Source organism: Prionailurus viverrinus, chromosome D4 (genome assembly GCF_022837055.1).
Source record: "Prionailurus viverrinus isolate Anna chromosome D4, UM_Priviv_1.0, whole genome shotgun sequence".
Classification (NCBI taxonomy): Eukaryota; Metazoa; Chordata; class Mammalia; order Carnivora; family Felidae; genus Prionailurus; species Prionailurus viverrinus.
The window spans coordinates 6512411-6539881 of record NC_062573.1 but is presented as its reverse complement, the minus strand read 5'-3'; the positions used below and the strand labels follow the sequence as shown (position 1 = coordinate 6539881).

Below are 27471 nucleotides of genomic sequence, written 5' to 3'. Positions count from 1 at the left end.
ATAGCACCGATTGTCCAGGAAGGGGGACTGCATTGTCTGACAGCCCAGACACTTGGCTGGGCCCCTGGCAGTGGCTCGAACACGGGCTTCCGGCGGCTGCGGGGCAGTTGCGGGGAGCCCTTAGCCAGACAGCAGGAAAGAAATGGAATCCCATCATGTTCTGGATTTAAGTGCCAGCACTTCTACTTGCATTAACTTTATTTATTACACAAATAGGACATTTACAAAGCACAACATGAAAGGTATGTAACAAAACAGACATTGGTTTTACAAAAAAAGTGCTTACAATTTTTTTTTTTCCGTGTGTGTGTTTTCTCCCTCTGTTTTGTATTTAAATAAATAGTCTTGGTGGCCTGTGTGTTCCCAGGCTTCCCAGGCTGCTCTAACAGGCTAGTGGAGACCTGTCTGAATGGCAACATGCTACAACCACATGATCCACGCAAGGAACAGACCCTGGGGTGGGGGGAGGCTCAAGGCAGAGTGGGTACTAGGTGACCCACTTGGGCAGGGCTTGGCTGGCCACTTACCACATGGTTGTGCTCAGGGCTTCGACATCAGGAGCAAAAATCAAAGGAAACAGAGCTCCCCAATCACCAGGGATCAGGCCCCAGCTCCTTTTGTTAACATCAGCACCCTGTGCATGGCCAGGTACGAGCTATTCAGTGGATGAGCTCTGAACTGAGCTGCACTGACCGCATTCTGGTGCTACCTTCTCTTGGCCCCGAGTCACCTGGAACGGTCTTCAGAAGGGAAAGGAAGCGGGTTCCCAACTTGGGCTATACCTGGGCCTGGCCCTCCTCCAGGTCCCAGGGCGAGAAAGGCAAATAGGTTTTTGTGTTAAGTGCCAGCTTCAAGCATTTGGATATCGAAACCTCATCCAGACTCAGAGAGACAGAGAGATGCAATCAATTAGCGACGCCTACCACCTCTGACAACAGGGACAGCCGGTACATACGTGCCATGAACTTGCTTTCCCTGTCCTGGGGTCTCCTTCCAAGAGCAGCAGGTCAGGCTAACCAAAGCAGGAGGGAGGATTCGGGCTAGCACATGCCTACCAGCAGCCTCTAGTGGGAAATGCATCAGGACACCAAGTAATTCTGAAATTACAGGAGAAGTCTGGGACAAATGGGCGTCCCCTGAAAACATAAATCATGGTCTTGTGCAGCCGAAGCCCTTTTGTTTGGGGTGGAAGAGTTGTGGCACAGCGGGGTGGATGTGAGCACAGCTGTGTCTGGCCTGCATTCTCGGGAGTGGGTGGGGCTGGCTCTGGGCAGGGGTGGTGGGGAGTGCCCACTGGGATCCTAGGCTTAGCACACTCACCTCCGCAGCAGGTCCCTTCTCTCTACTCAGAGCCGGGTTCAGATTCCGCATTCTGCCATTTCCCAGGGCTCTGTTTCTCCAGCTCTGCCCCGCCTCCACTGAACGGCCCCTCCAAGGAAGACATGACCCAAACGCCCCTATCAGGAGTCAACAAGTAGCCAGTGAGGGCTCCCGATTCTAACCCCGAAACGTTCAGAAATGCCGTCGTGCGTTTCATACACCAGCTCCGCCAGTCTCCTGTGTATATGGCTGGATAACTAGGTAGGAACAGTCTTCCCCCTATACACCCCGAGTTTTCTCTTCCCTCTCCTTAAAAGAGCTCGTGCCTCCCCCAGCCCACTATGCCACATGCTTCTCCAATGGGAGCCTCTGCCGCCCCCTCCCCCCAGTCCCTGCCGATCCCCTGCCTCTTGGTCTGGGCAGGGCTCCATCTCTGCCCTGCTGGGCCTCTCAGGGTTGGTCAGTGTCTCTTCTCTCTCTGAATTAACTTGACATAACCAGACAGATGGAAATGATAAAATTAGAACATAGCTTTCCTTTGGGGACATCCCACAAACACTGTAGAGTTTTCCAGACAAAAGCAACAGAGTGGATAACATTGGGGGGGTTGTCGGCTATTCAGAATTCAGAGATGGTTGCAAGGAAGTAGTAAATAAAGGCCAATATGGGAGGAAAGAAAACCTGTAAATTAGAAGGCTGTTGGCGTTGCACGGTTCAATTTGGCCTTTTGCTATTGTAATCAGCTTAAGTTGAAGATGACTCCTGTCTAAGTGGAAACACAGGCCGTTGTTTTCGCCCTGATTCCAAATTTCAGGGAGCTCTGCCTTGGGAGAGGAGGACTCCGCAGTGCTCTTGGCAGGTTCTGGTTCTCAGCAGGAGAAGGGAAGGCCAGGCCCGGGGGCCCGGCTGGCAGCGGGCGGGACGGTGGGCGAGGGGCGGGTGCGGAGCGGGTGGGCCCCTGGCAGTGGCTCGGGCACGGGCTTCCGGCGGCTGCGGGGCAGTTGTGGGGTGCCCGCGGACGGATGCAGAAGTGCCAACGGCGCTAGTACTGGAAAAGAATGACCTGCGAGAGGAGGGAGGGGGAGGGGGCTGAGCTGGGGGCCTGACACCCCCGCCCTGGCCCCCTGCAGCCCCGCCCCCCCCCCCGGGGTCCTCTAAAGGCATGGAGAATGAGGGTGGCTCGGGGCCCAGATCTGGGTTCCAATCCTAGCTCTGTCACTCGCGGCGAGACCCTGGGCAACTCACTGCCCCTCTCTGAGCCCGTTTCCTCATCTGTATAACGGGGATGACAAAACCTCTCTCTCAGAATGGGGAGGGTTCAGTGAGACACAAGGGCAGCAGCACATGTCTACTGGGCACTGCGCCCTGCTCCTGGCGCCGTGTAACGTGCCTTCCTGACGTTATGTAACAGAAGACTCAACCCCATGGGCGCATCCCGCCATTGTCTCCATTTGACGGGGAGGGCACTGAGGGGGGCAAGAGAGGGGCAAGTCAGGAAGCTCACGATCACACAGCTAGGCAGAGGTGGCCCTGGGTCCCGCAACACAGTCCTGGCCCCAGACCAAGCTCTCTTTGTTGTAACGCATCGCTTCTGCGAGGCCATGGGGACAGTAGTCATCGACGCTCACTACACATCAGGCAGCGGGCCAAGCCCTTCACGCACTTCATCATCACCAAGCCAAAAGGCGGCCCGGTGCCTGACACACAGCGGGCGATCAAGAACCGTCTGCCCCTTTCCCTCTCCCTCTTCCACCTAAAGCACCTGGCTGACTTCTCATTGCCACCAACAAGGCCAGTTCCCCTGAAGTTCAGGTCAAGGATTGCTGGCTGGCTAGTCAATGGGAGGTGCCTTTTCATAGTAACGTGTCAGGAGGCGCTTTCAAGGGGTCCAGGGACATCCAGTAGGCATGGCCATATGGCCGCTCCATTTTCTGATCAAGAACGTTCCAGATCAGTCACTATGAGGAGGAGCTGGAGGAAAGCAATGGTGATGATCTCCATAAGCATAATGGAATAACCAACATCTATGGGGCACTTTCCGTGTACCATGCACTGTGCCAAAGCCTTCACCTACATTATTGCATCTACTCTCAGCAACAACCTTAGGTGGCGGCAACGATAATTCTCCCCATTTTGTGGGTGTGGGAATGGAGGCTGAGAGAAGCTAATTGTGTTCCCAGGTCTCACAGTGAGAGGGCGGCAGAGCTGGGATTCAGAGGCTGGCTAACTCCAGAGCTCACACCGCACTGGCTCACCCCAGTGAGCTTTTCTCTGACCTCTGGGATGCCTGGCTTTAGGCTCTTATTAAGAGAAGCTGTCTCAAGAGGGATAACTCTGGTAAGACCCTACCTTCTGTGGGCCTCAGTCTCTCCGTCTGATCAATGACAGCATGGCTCTGATTTCTAAGAGCTTTCCAAGCTCCGAAATTGTGGAATCGGGGGACATGACCAAGAAGAAGTACGGTTCTGGAAACTTTCAGGAGTGTGTGACCAAATGACGATGTGGCGGAGGCAGGGGATGCGCCAGGCAAATGCTCAGAACACTGTCCTCCTCGCTGGGCCAGCGCTGGTCTTGAGTGGGTTCAGGGGCCTGCCCCAGGGCCTACTGAGTCTCCTCACAGTCAGCCCTGGAGGCATTCGGGAGAAAGTCCATGCAGTCTTGCCCTGATCACACATAACCAGGTCTTGTGGGTTTGGCAAGAGATGGACAGAAAAGGTCCCCAGGAGCTGGCAGGAAGGACTGATAGGGAGAGGGTGGGAGGTCACGAAGGAGGGAGAGACATTTTTTTTCCAGAGCTGCTGGATGTGAAGTTGGGGACGAGGCCCAGCAGGAGAAAACTCTGGCTCAGCAGCCAAACCCAAGGGCCAGAAACCTTGTACAGCAAGAGCTGCCAGACCCGAGGCTGGCTCATCCTTCAGACTGAACCAGACATAACCACAAGCTTAGCTGAGTAACCAGGAGACAAGGGCTTGGCTCCAAGTGCTGAGCCCAACCCTAAACATTTCCAAGGCTCCCCTCTCCGCTCCCCTCTGGGCCTGGTCCAGGCCCTTCATTATGTGACCCCTGTCACCTCCTTGGGCTTCCACCACACGAAACATCCCTCGGTCCCTCAGACCCAGGCTCTTCCATGCCTCTGTACCTTTGCACATGCTCTTTTCTTGACATGGAACACCCTTCTTCCCATTCCCTGCTTCTCCCTTACAGCTCAGCACTTCTTCTGGGTCCTCAAGGGCCATGTTCATCCGTCACCTCAACTGCCCTGTCACCCTGCTCGCCTCCTGCTCTAATCCACATTCTTCTTGAGGACAGGGACTGTGCCAGCTTGCCTCTACAGTCCCTGTGCCAGGGCTGGTGGGACAAGTGCCCTCTCGCAGGAGAGTGGCAGCTTTGAGGCCAGTAGTCCTAGGATCGAGGCCAGCTCTACCCACACTCACTGTGTGATGCTGGTGAGCTCCTGCCCCGAGCCCAGGTTTCTGCAGGCGTGAAACGGAATCAGTCAGAATCATCCCTCCAGCGAGGCTGTGATGGGTGAGGTCAGAGAGAGCACTGTGTAAAGTGCTGCACAAGAGGAAGTGAAGACTGACCTGTTCGGACTTCAGAGTCCAACGGACTCGAGGCATCCCTGCACGCCACCCTTCTGAGCCTCAGTTTCCTTATTTTCACCACAAGGATGGCCATCCCCACACCCACAAAGTGCTTGGAAGGCATCAATCAGACAAGGTCCGTGACGCACCTGCCGTGAATGGAGTTGCTGAAGCAACAGCAGCTCTTGCTGCGAGCAGGACAATCTTGGCGGGTGTTCATGGGGCGCGCTCACCCACCACCAGTTCTGTGGGATTTTGTATTACACGCTACCATTTATTTATAAATCCATCTGGCCAGCTAGGCTGTCTGCACTACAGACCTGCCCCATGGTGCCCAGCACAGCAGAGCCTGGCACACAGCAGGTGCTCAGTCAGGAGGCAGAGTAAGTGGAGGTGTCCTGGAGGAGCGCCCCCCACCCTCCGCCTCCCCAGCAGACTCTCTAGGGGTGTGGCTGGGGAACCTGCTTCTTTATAAGCTTCCCAGCTGATTCTGAGGCACGCCAAGATGGTGCTCTGCTGGCCTGGAAGGTGTCTGGAGATCCTTGCAGCTGGAAGGCACTGGCTCAGTGTTCCTGGTCCACCACACCTGCTGACTCCTGGGGCTCCCCGCCTCCCTGAGGACTGCTACTACGATGTTTCTAAAAGAGGCCTTCATTCAATAAAACCAGAAAAATAAAATAAAATACAATAGGGGCGCCTGGCTGGCTCAGTCAGTGGAGCATGCAACTCTTGACCTTGGGGTTGTGAGTTCGAGCCCCATGTTGGGTACAGATATTACTTAAAAAAATAAAATCTTGGGGCACCTGGGTGGCTCACTCAGTTAAGCAATGGACTTCAGCTCAGGTCATGATCTCACGGTTCGTGGGTTTGAGCCCCACACCTGTGCTGTCAGCAAAGAGCCTGGAGGCTGCTTTGGATTCTGTGTCTCCCTCTCTCTCTGCCCCTCCCCCCTCAAAAATAAATAAACATTTTTTTTAATTAGAAAAATAAAATCTTTAGGGGCGCCTGAGTGGCTCAGTCAGTTGAGCATCCGACTTGGGCTCAGGTCATGATCTTACGGTTCGTGGGTTCGAGCCCCACATCAGGCTCTGCACTGACAGCACAGAGCCTGCTTTACATTCTCTGTCTCCCTCTCTCTCTGCCCCTTCCCCACTCATGTGCGCGTTCTCTCTCTCAAAAATAAGTAAAATAAAATAAACTTAATAAAAATAAAAATAAAATCTTTAAAACTAAATCGATAAAACAAGAGGCCTCCAGGGCCTCCCCCCCTGCCCCAGGACAGAGTCCAGACTCCCCCACTGACAGCCCTGAGCTCCCCACCTCTCACTGTCCCTCCCAAGCCTGGGTGCCAGCAATGTTGAACTGCTCAGGGTTCCCCGAGAGCCATGGTGGCTCATGCTTTCTCTGATGAACTCTGATTCAGTCTTCGGGCCTGGGGGCAGATAGTGCCTCCCTCCGGAAAGTCCTCCTTGTGTTTCTCCTGAGCTGTGCCCCCGCTCTCCAGCTCCCTGGCCTCCCCCACCAGTTTGATTACACTGTGTGTGCTTCCCTTCCAGGCTGTGACCACCTCAGAGCAAGAACCATGCTTTTTCCTCATCTCTATGCTCCTGGCAACTGACTCGGGGCTACTGGGCAAAGTCAGTGCACAGCAAATGTCAGCTGAATAAATGAGGAAGTGTATAGGTTCCCATCCGGGCTCTGGGATGTGGAGCAAGCTGGGCCTCAATTTCTCCAGTCCTAAAACGAGGGGTTGTCCTAGGACAGAGGCTTGCAAGGCTCACTGACAGGTGTCTTGCCACTGAGAGGGAGATGGGGTTTCTACCCACTCTGTGGTTTCACCCAGAGCAGCTCTATCCACTTTTATCTGTGTTATAGGTTATGGAAAAAAAAATTTTTTTAAGTGTGAGGTGCTTAAAAACAAAGCTTTCAAACCACTGGCTGGGGGATACCTAAGCACCCTTCTGGATATTCAGTCCTGATGCTTGAGATAACCAGAGATCCCAATTACACAAAGAAGGCCCTGCCAGTTGACCAAGGTCACCCCCGGCCTGCTATTCCAGGCCTCCCCCAAGATAAGGGTAACCACTCCTAACAGACAGGGACAAAAAGGAGGAAGGAGGAAGAACGGGTATCAGGGTGGGATGCAGGGTGGTGTGTGACACAAGCCTTTCCTGAAACCACAAGATTTGAGCCAAGTAACTAAATTCACAAATCTGAAAAAAAGAAGGCCACTTATTGGTGGGGGGCTACGAGGAGGCCTCTGGAGGGGCTGTGCACATAGAATGTGCCGCTCAAGTGACCACCTCGGGGGCCTGGTGGGGGCTGGAGTATGCTAGGCAGAGAGGATCTACCACAGAGCAGCATGGGGCCTACCTGAGACCCATCCCTGGCAGGAAGGCTCTCACCCACCACACCCAACCTAGCTCCATTTACCTTCTCACCCCGGTTGGAGAGCGGCCCATCCATATCGGCTTTGAGGTGGACGGGGGGTGCGGTGTAAGGCAGCCGGCAGTGCACCTGCCCGCACTGTACCTGACCTGTGGACGAAAGGATGCCTTGGAACCCATCCTGCAGCCTCTGTGCAGGATACCCGTGTGCCCCGTGCTCAGCAGGATGGAGTCCTGGGGCCAGTTTCACTTTGGCCACTTACCAGCTGTGTTGGCCCTGGGCAGAACTTCAACAGAGGGTTACGAAAATCCCTATAATCTATAAAGTGCTATGTGATAACTGCCCAGCTCACTGATAAACAAACACTCCTATGTATTTAACATCTATATGCAAGGCTGTACCCCATTATTAAGATCCTCCCTTGGTGCCTTATACCTTCTTACCTGCCAGGTGTCACTCAGGCTTTACCTGCGTCCCTCCCAGAGGACCCTGCACTTGCACATCACCTTCTTAATGATGCTGTCCCTGATCACCCTGTTTATAACTGTACTCACCTCTACCCTCCCTGTCCTCCTTCCCAGCTTTGTTTCTCCTCCTTAGCACTTACCATCACCTGACTTACTGTAGATATCTATTGTTTACTTGGCATTATCTGTCTTTGCCAACTAGAATGCAAGGCCTAATAAGGGCAGGAATTTTTGTCTGACTCGAGAATTTTCCAGACTCTAGATCCTGATAGATTTCCAGTACCTAGAATGAGTCATGACACCTAGTAGGTCCTACACCTAGTAGGTACTCTTTGAATATTTCTGGCATGAATCTCTGTACCTTATTCCAACACCTAAAACTGTGGGGGGAAAGTCCATCCTCAGATCTGACCCGAATCTCTCATGTTTCAGTGCTTTACCACTATAGTGGAGAAGTCCATGGCCTCTCTCTTCCCTACACTTCTTCCTCTTTGGTCATAGGAGGGAAAAGCCCTGTACAGAGACTTAACAATCAATATGTAACTTAGGACAAGTCACCGTGCCTTTCTGAGTCACAGTTCCCTCATCTGTAGAATAAGGCAGTTGTATGAGATTGGGGATTCTTAACCTGGGGTATTCTAGGAGTCCTGCGATCACATGGAAAACGGCATGTGTACGTGCATCTTTCTGGGGTCCGATTCCAAAGCTTTTTATCAGATTCCAAGCTCTAAGACCCCAGGAGACTCAGAATTGTGTAACTTTAGTTAACAGCAGAGCAAACTGCTGAGGTTGTCCTTCAGCCATGCAAGAGGGAGCAGGTCCAAACACTCTCAACACTTCCTGCCCCAAGCTGGGTTCCACCTCAAGGGGAAGAGGAAAGGGGACCTCAGCCCTTTCTCTGAGCGTCAAAGACACAAACTAGGCTTTATTGGCAAAGTATGTGGGGAGTTCTAGCAGGACTCTGAAGGCCATGGCCCCACTCCCAAGAGGGTCACCTAGGTCCATTACCAACCCCATGGCAAGGGCTAGCTGGTAGCCCAGACTCCTGGTATCTAGAGAGTCCTGGGTCCTTGGCACCTTTAACAGATGAACTAGATGTTCAATGGGCTCTGTGCAGCTTGAACATATGTCATTGTTTAGAAAAGAAAGGAAGAAAAGTCCCTCCTACAGAGCAGGTGGCTCAGAAATGGAACAGCGCAAACGGACATGGTTTCCAGCAGGCTGCCTGGTGCGGTAGGCAGGAATCTGCACTTCCAGCTGTGCCAGCCAGAGCCACCACCACCACTACAAGAGCGGTTAATAGTTACCCAGCATCTACTGAATGCTGGCGACTTGAAGTCAGTGATCTCATCTGATGCTCACACACTGCTCTGAGATAAGGATTCTTATTGTCCTCGTTTTTACAGATGAGGACATTGATATTCAGGGAAGCTACCAAGCTTGCCTGATGTCACACAGCTAGTAAGTGGCAAGGATGGCATTAGAAGCCTGACAGTCTCACCCCAAAGCCCACAATCAACCATTAAGGAACACTGCTCCCGTTCACTTACGTGGACCCTTGGTTTTCTCGTCTGCACAATGAGACAGTGATGTCTGATGTTTACAAACACGCTTAGTATAGTGTCTGGCACATGGCCGGGGCTCAGTAAACAGCAGGGCTCTCTCTGACCCCTCCTTCCCTTTCCATTTTACTTGGAGCCAGAGAAGGGAGGATTCATGTTTGTGGGTATGTTGTGGCCACTTCTATTTTTCTGGTCACACCCAGCTTTGAGGAAACAAACAAGCTCAACGGGAATGGAAATCTGTAATAAGCACCTGCTCCCTAGCAGATTCACTGAATGTCCATCCCCCAGAAATCCACAAGGCTACTCCCTCTCTCCTCCAGGTCCCTGCTCAAAGGTCACTCCACCTTGGCCCACTCCATCATTCCCATGGCATCCAGTCCCACTGACATGCCAGCCCTCCCTTCTTTATTAGTTGATTGTCTCTCTACCCATGTCCCACTCCAGGACGTGAGCCCCCGGAGCACAGAGTTGGTCTGTTATGTTCTCCACTGTATCCCAGTGCTTAGCATGGAAAAGTATTTACTGAACACATCAATGGATTCTCACAACCCTGTGAGGTAGGCATTGTTAATGTCCCAGCTTACAGATGAGGATTCTGAGGTTCAAGGAGGGTAGGTAGGTGGGGATACTCCCACCACATGGGCCTTCTTCTGCAACCCCAAACACACCCATGCCACAATGCTTTCCCGGCTAAGGCCTGCTTGCATCCATCTCCTCTGCTGCCCTGCACTCCTGCCTCCCCTCTCCTGGTGCCTCACTAATTCCTATCCATCCTTCCACTCTCAGCTTGCTGAGAGGCGTCATCTCCACACATTCCTATATTCCTATATTCCAGCACTTTTCCTATAGCAATCATCACAATTAAAACCATGCCCTCATCTGTCTGGTTATCGTGCCGTGTTATCTCTTCCACGACAGCGCAGGTCCCACCAGAGCAAGCACTTTACCTGTCTTGTTCTCTCCCTAGCCCCTGGGCCCTCGCACACAGTGGGTACTTGGAAGGTGTTTTTTGAATGGCGGACTGGGTTTTCTCTATGAAGGGTCCCGTCTCACTAAGGCGGAGACTGGGAACTTAGCCCCTCTCCCCAAACCCTAGGTCTGAGGGACCACAAAGCCCACGTCTTCACCCACCAGGCTCCGAAAGGCCTTCACCCACCACGCCTCCACCTCCCGCGCGCGCTCCTCTGTGACCCCTCGCCCGCAGGCTAGGCGGTCTAGCTGTGGCGGTCACTTACTCTCAATGTAGCCGTGCAGGGTGACCATGCGCGCCCGCTCGGGGCTGCTGAACGGGGAGTAGTGGATGTCTTCGGACAGGGCGGAAGGGAGGCGGGACGGCGGCGCCCCGGAGGGCGGCACGGGATGCTGCGGTGTGTGCTTTTTATGACGCGCCCGGCAGTTTTGAAACCACACCTGGAACGACAGCCTCAGCAGCCTCAGCCTCGCGGAAAAGGGTCGGACACACCGCCGGGAGACCCCAGGCGGGACTGCCTCGTTGCCTCCTGGGTAAGGGCGGCCACGTGCGCCCGGGCCTGCGGCTCAGCTGGAGACCAGCTACGCGCTGGAGAGCCCGCCCCCGGCCCCCTAGGCCCCGCCCCAGACCCGAAGGCCCCGCCCTCCCTCGGCCCCACCTGGATGACCCTCCTGCTGAGGCCCGTCATGTCCGCAAGCTTCTGCAGCGTCTGTGCGTCGGGGTTGTTGTCCTGCGCGAACTGCGCCTGCATAACCTGACGGGAGCAAAAGGGGCAGTGAGACACGGACGCGCGGAGGTCTCCCAGACTGCGGCCCAATCAGAGGCTCCGGCCCGGAGGCCACGCCCCAGACAGCTACGGCCCCTCCCCGTCACCCGCGGGTCCGGGCAGAGGGGGCGGAGCCAGAGGTCCTCTAGGCCCCGCCCACGTCTACGCCCCACCCACAGCCCCGGCCACTCGCGGCGGGCCTGGGTACCTGCAACTGCTCGGCGGTGAAGGATGTCCGCGCGCGCTTGGCCGGCTTGGGCTGACTGTCCTGTTCCGAGGGCACTGCCCCCTCCAGCGTGAGGCCGTTCCCTGGGGGTGACAGAAGTGGCTGACCACGCGTCCCCATCTCTTCTAGTGGCATCCTGGAAAGGACGGGGGTGGGGGCAGCTGGTCCCTGGAAGGGTCAGGAGCGGAGTTGGCTGGGAGCGGGGATCCCAGAGTCCTAGTCCCTGAGCTCTGTCTTTAGGTAAGGGGCTTTCATTTCTGAGCGTCTACTCAGTACCAGACACTGCTCCTTCGGTGTGCCTTTTGGGTCTGTCTCACAGCCCCATTTTACAGTAGAGGAAAGAAACTAAAGCTCAAAGAGAAGAAAACCCCTGACCAAGACCTTTCGCCTAGTGGTTGACCCTAGCGCCCCAAGGGGCTCCCTCTTAGCTAAACTGGGGAAACCAAAGGCCAGTGGAGGTTAAGATGCAAGCGGGTTACAGAACTGCGGTTCTAATTTTGTAAAAATGTATGGAAGCAAAAAAGTTGAAAGGATATACGCCAAGGTGCTAGCAGTGGTTACTTCTGAAGAGTGCAATTATGGCTCTAGTTTCAATATTTCTGTAAGTTTTGAGGTTTTAACAACAATCACATGTCACTTTATTTCTCCAAGGTTTAATTTCGTTAACTGGAGCATATGTTAGCCATTCTCTTTCCACTTCTATTACTTTTACAATCACACTAAACATAGTCCCCCATTTTATTTTTAATACCTGATTTTTTCTAGGTAATACATGCTCCTTCTCAAAAACTCAGAAAATTCAGGTAAGCACAAAGAAGAAAATAAAAATCACCAGTAATTCCAGCACTATTCACACAACTAGCTGTAATTTTTTTTAATTAGGAAGACTATGTTGGGGGGAAAAAACAAACAAACATGCCACCATAAATACATGGGGGGAAATTTGGGAAGATATATTCTAAAGATATGAGAGGTGGTGACATTTAGAGTGATCTTTATTTTCTTCTTTTTGCTTAACCATCTTTTCTAAATTTTCTATGATGGACGGGTGTGTTTAAAAGAAAACCAGTAACCAAAACTGAGGGTTGCTCAGTAAAGGAGATCTGAGGCCCCAAGCCTTCATGGTAGGAGTCTGGGGTCAGCCTAGATGTGAGAGTTAGCGATGTAACTGGCCAGGCTGTGGGTAAGGGTGGCCCTGATAGGTCCAGATGTGGAAGAAGCCTGGGGTCACTGATGGGCCATGGTATGGGGGGAGCCCTGATTCCTGAGATTCCATCCCAACGCCACTGCTGACTTGCCCACCACTGCGGGTAATTTCATACAACCCCAGCCTCATTTGCTTCCCACCTAGGCCCACTTAGTCCTGACCCTGGCAGGAGAAAGTGATAGCCTTGGTGTGGCCATGGTTTGGAACATTCTGGGGATTCCTGACTAGTCCCCAGGCTAGAAATTGAGGCAGGGTGGTCCACACACCTCCCAAGAGGCCCTGAGGCTGGGACAGACACTTTGTGGTATTAATGTCCCTTAGGAGAACAGGCAGGACAAGGATTGCTGTGCCATCTTTTAGATGGGAAAGTGAAACTTACAGGGGCAGCCACCTCCCAGCAGTCTCCCTTGCTTAATGAGGCCTGATTAAGCGGTCCCTGGAGCTCAGGAATGGGGTAGTATGGGATGGTGGTTAAAAGCCTGGGCTTTAGGGTTAAAACAGACCTTCTAGGATGCAACCTTTGACAAATCACATACCGAAGATAACCTCTGCCTGTTTCCTCATCTGTAAAATGGGGACACATCAGCTACTTCCTAAGGTTTTTTGTAAGGATCACACAAAATAGTCCACATTACAGAGAAGCTAGCAGCTTCCAAAGACCCAGACAGGAAAATCATGGAAAGGGTCCCTGACTCCGCCTTCAGCCCAGCCTCCATCCCCCCCCCCCCCCCACCCCTTTCTAACCATTTGTGACTTGGTCCTCACAATTTCTGGAAGATGTGGACCCTGTCTGCAGTCCTATGTGTCTTGAGGAAATACAGTATTAGAGCCAGAAGAGATTTAGGGATCTTTCTAGTTGACCCATCTCTCTTGCACAGATGGGGAGACTGAGGCCCAGATAAGAAAGGAAACTTCACATATCAGTACAGCATGCCAGCAGCCAAACTGGTGCTCAGGTCTCCAGACTCAAAGGCCTTTTCCCTCACAGTGTAGGCTGAACCCCGCCCCCCAAACCTCTGGCTTGGAGCTGCTGGCATGGGAGTTGGGAGAACAGAGTTGCATCATCTCTCTAGGACTGGCCCATGCCCAGTTCCAGGCAGCCTGAAGGGATTAGCCCTCAGGCCAACCAGAACTGTCTAAAGGTGGAGTAGGCTGCCCCATTGTGAGAATCAGCTCTAGGGTTCATTGGGTGCTTCCTGCCTTTACAACACATGCGCTCATCTATCTTTGAGAAGGTGTCTTATCATTGGCTCCATTTTACAGATGAGGAAACAGTTGCAGAGACAGACTACCACTGCAGGCTCTCAAGCAATGGTGGGCCAAGAGCGCATGCGCCGTGCACGGCCCCACGCCCACTCAGTCTCCAGGCAATAAAGGAAGCGCCTGCTCCCAGAGGAGTGTGGTCAGTTCCTGGGGAGCTGGGCTGAGGTGGGAGAGGGCGGGGCACAGAGGTGTGGCAGGGTGCTGGGTGGGGCGGGTTGGGTACCGTTCTCGGCGGCCCTCTTGAGGTTCTCGATCATGGTGTCGTAGTGGATGCGGCACAGCACCTTCTCTTCGACCAGACCAAACTCCTCGCCCGTGGACAGCTGGCGCTTGCACGAAAAGCAAGCGAAGCAGGCCAGATGGTAGGCGTTGCCGCGTGCCCGCCGCACCCAGTCGCTGGCATAGATCTGTCGGCCGCACCGTGCACACTTGGTCCCAAATCGGCTGCGGGACACCGGGGCAGGAAAGGGGGTGGCGAAGCTCAGACAGGCTACCCCTTCCACCTCCCAGTGGCCCGCTGGCACCCTGTCTCCTGGCCTCCCTCACTCACAAATTTCCCTTTGCCTGGGTCTGCCCCCTACCCCACCCCCCTGCAGACACCAGCTTACTCTGAAGGTGAGCTGGTGGGTGGTTTTATTTTCTTCTTAGTGCTTTTCTGAGTTTTCCAAACTTTCTACAATGACTCCTTATATTTATATATAACTAATCTGTTCACTCAAATATATCATGAGTGTTAGGGAAAATGTAATAATATAATAACGGGCAAAATTTTGAGCACTAACCACGTGCCCAGCAAGATTCTAAGTGTTTTATGTTGCGTATCCCAACTAATCTTCATTTTGCTGATGAGGAAACTGGGGACCAGAGAAGTAAAGTAAGTTGCATAAGGTCACACAGCTTGCAAGGCTAGAAACCCACGATGAATAAACCGTACCCCAGCTGTAGAGATGCTCAGGGTTTCTTGGAAGCATAGACAGATATGCACTTACGGGCTTTGTGCCCTTGGGAAAATTATTTAACCCCTCTGAGTGCTCACTTTCCTTGCCCTGAGCTGAACTAGGTGACAACAGCAATGACTACCACTTAGTTCTTAGTACTTTGAGTCTAAGTACTAGTTGAGTCTAAGTCTATTAACTACCCAGCCAGTCCCAGGCTCTGGAGCCCCATGGCATTCTAACAGTAAATGTTAAAAAGACAAAAAAAAGTGGGGCGGCGAGGGGCAGATCGAATGCTTCCTCCCCCTTAAGCCTTCCTTGTTGGGCCTTTTCCCCATCTTCTCCCACCTCGAGGTGCAGCTATTTGGGTATGACTCCCTTCACCACCAGACTTCGAGCCCCTCCAAGAAGAAGCAGGAGTCTGGTTTATCCTGTCCCAGAAGTCAGCCCAAGGCCTGACCCCTGAGCACCTGGGAAGGTTTGTTCCTTAAGTGGATGACTCATCCTTTGACCCTGTCCCAGCCCTTTAGGCCTCGGTTTCCTCTGCTGCACACTCTTTCAGGGGATGATGTTACCAGTCATCCAGCCCCCCAAGCTTAGAAACCTAAATCATTCACTCCTCCCTTTCCTCAACACTACAATCTAACGGATCATCAGACATTGTTGGTTCTTTTTCCTAAGTATCTTTGGGATCCATTTCGTCTCCAGTCCCACAGCTGCCCTCCTAGGCCAGTATCTGCCCTGATCTCCCTGCTTTCAGCACCACCCCTGCCAACCATTCCTCCACACAGTGGCCACAGAGAAGTTTCCAGCACGCACGGTGCATCCTACCCTGCCCTGCTTAAAATCCTTTGCTGATTCCACTCTACCTCGGGATCTGGTCCAAGAGCCTTGGCATTTACAAAGCCCAGAAGACCATAACCTCTTAGACTCATCTCCTCCCTAACTTTCCCCACCCCACACCCAAACAGGAGTCCCAGGCAGCCACAATGGAAGGTCAGTGCCAGGTCTCTATGGCCCCCTCTGAAGCACTTTCCCAGCCCAGGTCTTTGCACAGACTTTGTGCTCTTCACACACCCCCCTCCCTGCAGAGCCCTCCAGTCCCAGCACCGGGCTCTCAACATTGGTCCGGCAGGTTTGTAAATGTCAGATTCTTCGGTTCTCCCTCCCACCCCCTGCAATCCTAGGAGAGAACCAAGAAGATTTGCCCTGTGTCCCCAGGGCCCGCACACTTGCACCCGGAGGAGCATTGGGAAATGCTTGTGACTGTGGGGAGAAAACAGCCCGGCAAATGCACTCTGGTTACAGCCTCGCCTGTCTTGCCGAATGCAGGCAACTGTCAATTGAATAAACGATCTTGGGTTGAACTGAAAGAGGGAGCGCAGGGGCCTCCGCCAGCCCGGCTCCCAGACGTAACTCTAACGCCACTGTCTCTGACCAGGACCCCAGGAGGACCCTGTCCCTGGCAGCGCGGTTTGCTCAGCTAAGGCTGCACTGTGCGCCTTCGCTGGGTCAACCGCCCCCTAAACTGAGGCGGCTCCCGACCTTGGAAACTCGGCTTCCCCAGGGACAGCCTAGTACAGCCCGCGGTTTCTTTCCCAATCCCTCAGTAAAGGGGAGAGGAAACTGCTTAGCCCACCCCTGCCTACTCTCGCCGCGGGGCGGACTGGGGGTTCCGCTGCCTGACTCGTTGTACACGGATTAGGAGCACTTTCCGGCCCTGGAGAGGAGGGAGAAGCCAGCAGCGTGCAGAGCCACGAAAGCGATTCAGGGACCCAGGGCGCAAGGTCTTCATTGCACACCCTCGACTTGGTGCAACCGCGTGAGGTGGAGACTCTAGCACCCGCTTTGCACACGTGGAATGGGAGGTTCAGAGCGGACAAGTGACTTGCCCAAGACCACAAAGAGCGTGGGGCGAGGGGCGAGGTCCGCTCTGAGGTGCAAAAGGAACCTAGACCGTGCTGAAGCAGCAGGGCGGGAGATGGTAGGGACTAGATCCCAGTTGTATTAACTGGAAAGGGACCTGGTCTTACCCCCGTCGCGTCCCTACTCCCAGCCACCGGTCCCAGAAAGTCCCGCGCGTAGGGCCTGAGGCCCAGCGGGCTCGGGAAGGCAGAGACTGCGTTCCCAGGGAGAGGGGAGAGCCGGGGAAGGGAAGGTCCCCGGCCTTCAGACTCCAGGTGAGAGCGGTTGCGTTTCCAGCCTGTGGTTTCCGTGCGCCCCCGCCCCGTGAGCTGCGCCAGAGTCTCCGACCCCGGGTCCCCGCGCTAGGCTGTACGGGATTCCTCGTCCTCCGCCAGAGATGAGTCCACGACACCCCGCACACCCCTGATCTCCCGGCTCCCCAAGTCCTCCACGCCCGGGCGCGGTCAGCGCCTACACTGTGCACTGCTTACTCCGAGGAGGACGCCGCGAGTGATCTCTCAGCAACTTTCTCACCCTCCACATGTCACCCCAAACGACAAGAGCTGTCCCCAGCCCTAGGATCTGCCCGCGCTCGCCGTGGCTCCGCCCAGTCAACGAAATCACCTTTGCGAAGGATCCTTGGGTGGGGGTGGGGTCATTATGCAGTTTTGGGTGCGTTGCGGGCCGCTCCTGAAACGTATCCTCCACCCAGGGCAGGGGTCAGTGGCACAAACAAGGGGGCACGAGGAGGCTTACGGATCGAGGCTCTGACAAACCGATTGACTCCTTCCCAGGCGGGCAGCGAGGCCCGAGCCGCGGGATTCCGGAAGCAGCGAAATTGGCGGCGAGACAACGAAACTTCAAGAATGGGGTGCTCGGGAGCTGCGAAGGGAGCGCCAAAGGGATTAGGGGGCGCGGCTACCGCCCCTCCACCCCCAGCCTTGTGCGCGCGCCTCCCTGGGTCCCGGCGCGCACCGCGGGGTAAAGGCTCCAAGGACTGAGGCGCTCGGGGCATGGACGCTTCGCATCCTGGCAACTGCCGAAAGGAGTGGGGTGGGCATCGCCCGTCTCCTTGCCCTCTCTCCCCTGAGGAGGGACCAGAGACGTCTGGGTACTCGCGGTTGTGCAGAGGGAGCTGTGCGCCCTTGGCCAGGGCAAACTCGCTCTTCTGGCCTACTTTCTCTGGATACCGAGAGGTGCTCAGTCATTATTTGCTGGGTGAATGAGCCTCAAACGAAAGAGCCTTTCCCCCGTACTAAGCTACCCGAAGCTGAACCGAAGCTCGAGTGGGAAGGCCAATGTTAGTTATAAAGCTGGTGAGCCAGTGGGGAAACTCAAACCAGAATTCAATTATTTTACGTTCAGGACACTCACTTGCTGGCCGTGGGGAGAATCTAAGAGGCAAACAAGGTGGATTGGAGGTGGAGCCCTTCCTATCCCCTCTGCTCCTTCCCTTCTAGGCAAACTCTTAGGAGAAGAAGCTCAGAAAAAACAGAACCAGCAATTACGAGGTTAAAACGCCCCGCGCCTCGGAGGTCCCGGCCCTAGGCCCCTCCCCAGAACTCCTCTCTCCGCTCCCCCAACATCTGTCCCCCAACAGCTGGCGGCCGCTGGGCCGCTCTCTGCCGCGGTGGGGGGCCGCTTCCCAGCTATAAGCCTCCCTGGGGACCCTCGCTCTGGGGGAGGGGGTGGGTTTCTCCCGCAGGAGCCCGCGGTTGGAGCTTGGGCTCTAGGAGGAAGGCCAGAGAAAGCTGAGGGCTTGCCCTAAGTCACATGGGCCAAGCCAGGGACAGGAACTTCAGCCGGCTGCCCGCGCCCAGCCCAGGACACTCTCTGAACCCCACCCTTATCAACGCCAAGAGCAGTAGTTAACCCTTTATTCCCCACTCAAATGGGCAGGAGGCAAGGGGGCCAGGAACCATGGTGACCTGATCCTGACAAAATTGATCTAGTCACAGCCCCTGAGGAAGTCACTCCTGTCCTAGTCCTCCCAGGGCCCATCCAGGGAGAGTCACACACCAGAGTTGGTGCTCCCTGTGGAAGCCAACGGAACTGGGCTTAGGGCTTAGGGCCAGGAGAGAGGGGTCTTTGCCACTCCACCGGCCACATGTTGTAGGGAGAGCTACTGCTGACATATCTCCCCTATAAAAGACCAGTACAGAATGTTTAGACACAGGGATGGTGGTGTCCACAGCCATGGGGCTTACCCAGGCTCTGCCACTTACTAGCTGCATGGCCTCACCTCTCAGACCCTCAGTTTCCCCTCCTCTAAGGTGGGGATGATGAGAGTATGGTAATTACTGGGTGGATTTGAGGATTCACTGGGATAAAGCATGCAATGAGTTAACAATTCCTGGCCTGGAGCAGAGTTCTATACATTCTGGTGAGCAGTATCCTCACCCCTGCCCAGCCCCTCTTACCCCCTCTCACTGTGTGACCCTGGGCTCCACTTTCCTCTCTCCCCAGGACATCAGTCTCCCCAGCCATGCAATGGGCATGATGCTTCAGGAAGCTGAAGGGGGAGGCACTGTAGATCAGTCCATGCCCTGTTCGGCAGGCAGCAGCGGCAGGTGTGTGTGTAGGGGGTGGGGGTGGGGGTCGGAGGTAGAGACAGCTGTCTGAGATTGTGGTTGCTGAGGGCAGTGGAGATACGAATGACCCAGGAAGGAATGCTATTTTTCCCTCAGGCCTTTTCTTCACTTCTTGGAAGGAAATATAAAGAAAACGGTCTTAACCAAAAAAGTGAAGAAATTAAAAGCAATGTCATATTTCCCTGGTGGTAATTTCTTTTTTTCTGCTAGGGCTCAGGAAGCGAGGGTTACTGGGAATCTGATTGAGGCCACAAGGGCTGCTGAGGTCCCTCTTTAGAGAGAGAGTTGGAGAAACTGAGGCAGGAGGGCTAGCAGTCTTGCTAAGGGCATCCTCTGTGCTCTGCAGTCTCCTTCCCCGGTGAGTTTGGAGAGCTTTCCTAACTTCTGACTTCCTGAGCCACCAACACCAGGCTCTGCCAAGGGAGACTATTGGGGGGGAGGGGTGAAAAGAAGGGGCAAGATGAGGGATAGAAAAGCAGAGAAACCTTCCCCTAAGGGATAAAACCAGAGATTAGAGGACCGTGGAAGCCCCCTTGTGCCCCCTCCATGAGGTCTTGGCCACTTCTTCCCTCCCTCTGTCCCATTGAGAGATCTGGTCTCTCTTTGGGCAGAATGCTCCAGACCCTATCCCACCAGACCCTTGACCTTGGGTTTCAGGAGGCAGAGGGCTAGGGAAACTCAGTGCATGGCCTCTCCCTGAGCCCCAGCTCTTGAGGAAGAGGTCTGCCTCCCACGCCACCCCAGGAAAAACTCCCTTGCAGCAGCCACCCTGAGCCTGGGCTGCTGCTGAGAGCAGACAATAGTCCATGCCTGGCGCTCCACGGCTTTTTCTTTCCTTTTTTGTGGGCTTTGTTATTTTTGTTACAGGTGGCACTGTCGGGGATGGGTTACGCCTGCCGGGAGACTTGGCTGGGATAGAAATGATCAGGAGAGCCCCAATTCATCCCGCATCCCAAGGAATGTGAGCTTTTATCCCGTCCATTCTCTTACCTCAAAATCTGTTTTAGTTTTGCTTTGGGGGGCTCTTGTCACTGGAAAAGGATTAACGCTCAGAACCTGCAACCTAGAAAAGGCCTGGCCCCATCCTTCCAGACAAGCCCTGCTCCCCCAACCACCAGAGGAAATGCTATCAGGGGACTGTGCCCAGCACCCACTCTGCCAGTGGTGCCAATGGTGACAATCCAGGCATCCGTAGCACCTGCCATTTAGGGAGGCGCTACGGAGCCTTTCTCCCTGCACTGGCCTCCTTGGCAGTTCAGACAGACAATCCTGGAAGTTGGACACTGAGGGCAGAGAGATGTAGTTACTTGACCAAGGTCACACAGTGATTGTTGACCTGGCAGACCCCACTTACTGCCCGTACTCGCAATAGCTACACATCCCACCACTGCAGTGGGAAGGGGGACTCCGGAGCCAGTGGAGGCTCTGAACAGCAGGGTCAGGACCTGAATTTTGACTCTTCCTTGAAGGCCTAGTAAAGCACAGTGTCCCAGAAGACTCAGTCCATCCTGGGCACGAGCTGAGGCTGGAGAAACAGCGAGGAAACAAGTGGACAAGTGGTTCATGAAGCTGCCAGGTCCACCATCACCGGGAGGGCCCGGAGAGGAACCTAGCCCTGCCTTACTCTGCAGGAGGAGGCTGAGATACCATCCTGCTGGGTGCCCCGGGTGGGAGCCCTGTCCCTGGCCAGCTGAGGAGCCCCATGAGCCCTAAAACAGCAACTGGCTTGGCTTTTGGTTTCTTACTTGTTTTGGGGGTTGTTGTTGTTGTTGTTTTTTTTTTTTTTTTGGCTTTGTTTTTAAGCAAACGGAGTCAGGCACAGAGCAGGGATGTGGCAAGACAGGGACTCTAACCTTCATTTCCTGCCCAGACAGCCAGCAGTCAGATGGGACAGTGCAGAAAGACACCATGCTCCTGTTACATTACCACGCAAGGATAACCCCCTCTGACGCACACGTGTGGCGGTCCACATCCACACACCCACGTTCACATCACACCCTTGGCTCCTTAATGCCAGGGTTAAGGCCTTAAGCAGGAATGCTCCCTCAGAGAAGGGGAAGGGGGGGCAGGAATGATGAGATTTCGGAATTCTTGCCTTGTCACCTGTGCGTCCCTATACAGATGTAATCGTGTCTTGACTACCTGGCGCGCGCGTGCACACACACACACACACACACACACACACACCACGCGAAGTCCCAACATTCACACAGAGACACACACTCCTGACACACATTTAAACTAAAAGACAAAAATGGTCATAAAGCAGTACACACATTGTCCTCATACCCCTGACCTTGCTCAGTGATGCATTCCTCCTGTGGCACTGCACAGATCCGGACAACAGAGAGACACAATATGCTCCTTGCATGCTGAGTCCCAGGCCACCGGGGCGAGCTCCCCTCTCCCAACGCACACCTCAGCTGCAACGATCTTTCACAAAAGGAAGAGTCCGCTTCTGAAATCATGCTTCCTATGCTTTTCCCAGAGTACTCCAGCCCCAAACGTTGCAAACTTCACCCTAGACTCAAGATCTCTTTCCAGGTGCCAAGGAGACTCAGAACCAGAGGCAAGGAGGCAAGAATTACCCCCCCCCCCCCCACCACCACCACTTTCCTTGACTCTCAGGGCCAGGGGTCTTTCTAGGAAGACTGAAGCCATGACCTCCGCAGAGACAAGGACGGGAGGGATGTCTGCGGGTTAGGTAGCGGTTATAGGGGAACAGCTTTCACCACTTCCTGACAAAGCCCTTGGGGACAGGCATCCCTCCCAGGAAACAGTCCCATTCCACTCCCCCCACTCCATAGGCCTAGTGGCCCCGCCTCAGGTTAGGTTCACGCTTCCCGGAGGGATCACACCGGAGGCAGAGGCGGCTGTGCCCCTGACCTCGCTGTGACCTCGACCCCATGACCAGGTCAGGCCTGAGCGCGGGGTTAGGAGCCGGGGCTGAGATGAGGCGGAGAGCCGCCCAATCGCGGCTCTGCAGCTCGGAGGGCCCAGTCCAGGGTAATCCCACTCGCGGCCCTGACTGCTGTGCCCGACAACCCTGACCTTCCCGGCGGCCAGTGTCAGAGCCCAGACCCGCAGAGGCTGAAGCCCCGACCGAAACGACGACGGAGCTGAGACTGAAACAGGCGCCTGGGACCCGGGCAGGATCCCAGACTGGAAATGCGACACTCGAAGGACGCCAGGGTCTGAGTTGAGGCGGAGCCGGAGACAGAGGTTGGGGCTTAGGAAGAGGCGCTTGGATATGAGAGCCGCGAGGCTAGTGCTTGGGGCCCCCGACCAAGACCCAGACCCACAGCGAAGCCAAGGGCAAAGCCGGAGCGGGAGTCGGGAGCCCGGCTCAGGGTCCGGCCCCGGAGAGATGCCGGCGCGGCTGGAGTCGGAGCGGGAGTTGGAACCCAGAGCCGAAGCGCACTGTAGGGGCAGCCAGATCGCGTCTGGGATCGGAGCGGGTCGGAGCCAGAGACCAGGACGTCAGAGCTGGACCGCGGCGCTTGAGGTCGGAACCGGAGCCAGACACTCTGCAAGACCCGAGACGGAGCCAGAGACGCGACCCAAAGCGAGTGGGCCGCAGGAACCGGAGGCGGGTCGCGGGCCCGGACCTGTGCCTGCACCGGCGCGCGGCCTGGAGCTCCTCTTTTGGGGCGCTGAGAGCGGGCTGGCTGAGCCCCCGCGGCGCGCAGGGCGTGCACTCGGGATCGGGGCTCCGGAGCCAGAGACCAAGCGCTGCCAAAGGGTCCTCCGTGCGCGCCAGGGGCCTGCCTCCGGCGACACTGCTGGCCCAGCGGCGGCAGCCTACCTGAAGTAGTCCATCTTGCAGAAGATTTCCTTGTTCTTGATGTAGCAGCTGTTCTGCTGCCTCAGAGACGTGCGACAAACGGAGCACTCGAGGCACCGCACGTGCCAGATGAGGTTGTTGACCTGGGGAGGGGGCGGAGGTGGGGGCCGGCTCAGCGCGGGCCTCTTTTCACGCCCGGCCCCAGCCTCCCCGGCCCCGTTTGCTGAGATGGTCGCTGAAGGTCTGAAGGTGCGGAGGCTGCCCTACTTTCCTTCTGTAACAAGGAAGCTTAGGAAGGTAGACATACACTCTTCCCATTTTTCAGACGGAAACCCGAGGGGGCAGAGAGACTCTAAGATTTGCCCAAAGCCGCACAGTCAGGCAGCGGCTGAACCAGGATTAGGAATTTAGTGGACCTGGCACCGGCGCCGCTTCCGTGCAGTCCTCGGGGCTGCAACCCACACCCCGCCAACACACACGCAACACCCCGCCCCTGGCTCACCTTGAGCAGATACCGGTCCAGGATCTCGAGGCCGCAGCTGGAGCAGATGTTCTTGCCGGCGGACGGCACGGAGGAAGCGGCAGAAGGCGGTGAGCAGACAGATGGCGTGCTAGGTGTACAAGGGGAGGCCCGACCCTCGTCCTTGTCTAGAGCGCCTGCCAAGGCCTCGGCGTCCGACTGAGCCTGCAGTCGGGGAGAGAGGGAGAACCGCACGCTGAGCTGAGCGCCCAGCCGAGTGAGTGCCCGAGGCTGCCGCCGCCTCGGAGACAAATCTGGGGCCCCAGCGCATCAGTCGACAACGAAATTCTCCCGAGTCGCCGCGCTATGGGCTACAGGATAGGAATGGAAGGGCCTATTGGAGAGGAAGGGACGGCCCCAACTTTCAACCCGCTCGTCCTGGGTGCTGGGGACGGTCAAAGTCAACACTTCCGGCCGGAAAACCGAGGCTCGGAGAGGGGCGGCGCCCTCCCGCAGTCCCCCGGCGCTTGGGCAGCGGCTTCGGGGCCGGAAAGCCGGTCAAGGTCCCCAGGGCGGGACAGCCAGGGGACCGGGGATCGAAGGCAGGGCCGAGCGAACTCACCATGGCTGGCGGCGCGGTCCCTTCAAGGCAGCGGGTGGTCGCTTTGCAGCCGGACCCTGGCTGGGCCATCACCTGGGGGAGGGGGAGGGAACTCAGGCGGCGGCGGCTGCACAACTGGCTCCGCGCAGCCTGAGCCCAGCGCCTCCCCGCGCCTGTTATATAAACCGGCGCGGAACAATGAGTCTTAACTTTGTAGTGGGCATTTAAAGCCCTTCCCCACAAAAGCGGTGTCTCTCTAATGAAGCAATTTGAATTTGGATTGGATTTTTTCCCTCTCTCTCCCCCTCTCCCTGCACTTAACCCGTGGCTCTTGAAGTAATCGCTTAGTTCCCTTGCAATCCAAGCCTCTGAGGGGGAAAAAAAACACGCGCACACACACAAACTACCTGCAATTAGAAATTGTCGTGAATGCCCAAGATAAGAGGTAGCCAGAGTGTCAATTCCAACTGTCAATCAGTGAGATCCATCAGGCCGCCCAAAGAATTGCAAATTTGATTTTTTAATGGTAGTAATTAAAAATCGAATTTTTTCTCTCTCCACCCACCCCCCTTTCCTCGCTCCCTTCTCCTCCTCTCGACACAAAATGCAAAAAGGAGAAAAGAGAGAAAGAAAGAAAATAAAAAGGAGATGGGGGGGGGGGGAGGCGTTTGAGGAAAATAAAACCCGGAGCGCTGGGAGCATCAGCCCTCCAGCCCAGCGCACGCTTCGAAATTGATGCGGCGATATTGACACGAATTCAGGCGCCTTTGGAGGGCCAGTCGGAGGGAAACCCGGAGCAAAACGGGGGCGAGATTCGCGGGGGGGTGGGGGGGAATGGAACCAAAAAGAGAAAACAGAGGCGTCCAAGAAGAGGAAAAAGCACCCTCCAGCCCCTCGGCGCGCCCGGGACCGGCCCCGCGTCGGGATTCTCAGCGTTGCGCCAGCACAACCCCCGGCGCATCGGCGCTATCAGCGCCTATTCAGACGGACAATACCCGCCTCGCCTCCTCTTGATTCGCCTGTGTCTTTGCTAAATCGCTTTTTGAGAAATTCCTCCAACATTTGCATAATGTGTTCCCGCTTTCCGCGACCCCCCCACCTCCGCGCTCGCGCGCGCTCACACACTCACAGACACACACTCACAGGCGCACCCCCGAACCCCTCCTCCCCGCGGCCGCCCGCCGCCCGGCCCCTGCCGGACCGTGGCCCGGGCCGCTCACCCACTCGCTCGCTCGCTCACCTGGTCGGTGGCGGGGCCGCCCTCGGCCGGCAGCCGGCAGCCCTCGGGCAGCGCCGGGGCGGCGTTCTCATGCTTCCAGTACATGGGCCGGGGAGCGGCGGGCTCGGCGGGCACGCAGCGCGGAGGGCCGCGCGGAGAGGGGCCACGGCAGCAGCGGGAGCAGAGGCTGAAGCAGGAGCTGGAGGAGAGCGGAGGCGCCGGCCCCGCCGCCCCGGGCCCGGCCCCAGCCCCCGCCCCCGGCCCGCGCGCAGCCCCGGCCTCCCCGGCTGCCGCCGCCGCTGCCTCGGAAGAAGGTCCCGACAAACTTGGAGAGGCCCCCGCCCCCTCCTCCTCCTCCTCCTCCTCCTCCTCCTCCTCCTCCTCCTCCCTCTCCTGGTCGTCGTCCTCCTCCTCTCCCTCCTCCTCGTCCTCCTCCCCCTCCAGCTGCGGCGGCGGCCGCCCTGCCGCTGGAGCCCCGCTCGGTTCAAGATGAGTCATGCGTGACCAATCCCCTCCCCGCCAAGGCAGAGCGAGACACACACAGCGAGGCAGCGACCCAGAGACACACACACACAGACATATAGACACACAGAGCCTCAGAACTGCTGACAGAGACTCAGACAGCTGACATACAAAGGCATCAGAACCCCCACTTCCACTCAGCTCTCACTGCCGCCCCTCCCGCAGGGGGCACCCACAGCCCTCAGGCACAGCCCCACTCACAGGTACCAAAAGGACCCATGGTCACACCTTGGACTGTAGATGGATTCCATCTACAGTCGCACGTTATACTCTGTTCACGCAGCCACCCTCCTGTACGTTTGTGGACATACTGATGGAAATGATTACCTGTTCACATCATTTACGGGAGCACAAGGCATCCACACATACACACACACCTGCACAAATGCCTCGCTCCGTAACAACCAGAGTGTACTGGTTCCTAAGGACTGAATGGGATTGGGCTGGGTGGGGGCTGGTGGGGGGTTGATTCCCTGAATTCTCCTGGGAGGGATCGCCTGGGATATCCCCTTGCCCTTCGGGATTTGTTGAGCCATCCGGTCTAATGCTCACCTCACCTTCTGTAGGGTTCTAGGGAGAGTCAGAGAGATGGGGAAGGTGGGGGGGGGTGGTGGCAGGCACGTGGCTAGGAGACAGAGCCCCTAAACACACACATACACAAACCCTCAGACTCCAGGACAGAGCCTTACACACACTAACACTCTACAATATACATGTACAAGTGGACACTCACAGCCTCCAGCCCCCTTCTCTACACAGCTTAGCCTAGAGAGACACATGTAAATATGCAACATTCTTGGAAAGAAAATGCACACTCAGACTTAGATCCGACCCTATAGACAGTGCAACACCCCACCTCCAAGCCATCACGCGTTCCATCACACCCCTAATTGCCCTCATTTACAAATGTGCACCCCACACAACTGTTTTTACACCTACATAGCTCCAAACCTGTGTAAAACCTCCTGTCCTTTACTCAGACACCCACAGATACACACATCCCTACAGCTGGTGAGATAACCATTTATAGGCAGAAACAGCGTATATAACTCTGCAGACACAGGATTCCCGATAGTTTCAGCCTCAGTCATGCACACACATAGGCACAAATGGCAGGCAATGTCATACTAAAGACCCACACCTGTATCCCTGAAAGATACAAATACGGTTTCTTTACAGACACCAAGATACACAGAATCAGCCCCAGCCCCAGCCAATGGCAACTCCCACCCTCTCCTAGTCATTTATTACTCTCAGGCACAGAAATTCGGAGTGAAAAGTTTCCCTCTGAACCCTCCTCTTTTATACAAAGAGCACCATGGCAATGTGCAAGCCAGTGAGGTTTGTCATATCCACACATGTGTACACGCATACACGTGTACCCTCAGGCATCCACATAATGTCAGATGAACAACTTCCTCTCTCTCAGTTACCTTTTGGTTTATTATCTTTTTGAGTAATAAACTCAGCTACTATATTATTCTCTTCAGCCCTTGCAGCAACCCCACAAGGAGATTGTTATTATACTTTTTTTAAAAATATTTTTTAACGTTTATTTTATTTTTGAGACAGGGAGAGACGGCATGAACGGGGGAGGGTCAGAGAGAGAGGGGAGACACAGAATCTGAAACAGGCTCCAGGCTCTGAGCTGTCAGCACAGAGCCCGACTCGGGGCTCGAACTCACGGACCGCGAGATC

The 27471-nt window shown here is 55.5% G+C and overlaps 1 protein-coding gene across 2 annotated transcripts; it reads right to left on the bottom strand.

Moving 5' to 3' along the window:
* Positions 1–180: 180 nt before the first annotated feature.
* On the bottom strand, positions 181–25537 carry LHX6 (LIM homeobox 6). Of its 2 annotated transcripts, none has more exons than XM_047830537.1 (10): positions 25273–25537; positions 24054–24125; positions 23474–23656; positions 22993–23114; positions 13980–14200; positions 11269–11369; positions 10953–11048; positions 10560–10734; positions 7346–7441; positions 181–2383 (listed from the first exon to the last, which is right to left on the bottom strand). In XM_047830537.1, exons 1-10 carry the CDS (start codon positions 25354–25356, stop codon positions 2190–2192), a joined length of 1344 nt encoding a protein of 447 aa, XP_047686493.1. In that variant the 5' UTR covers positions 25357–25537; the 3' UTR covers positions 181–2189. The 2 variants fall into 2 exon arrangements, with proteins under 2 accessions (XP_047686493.1, XP_047686494.1); XM_047830538.1 differs by having other exon boundaries at positions 2213–2383; positions 7338–7441.
* Between the last annotated feature and the right edge of the window lie 1934 nt (positions 25538–27471).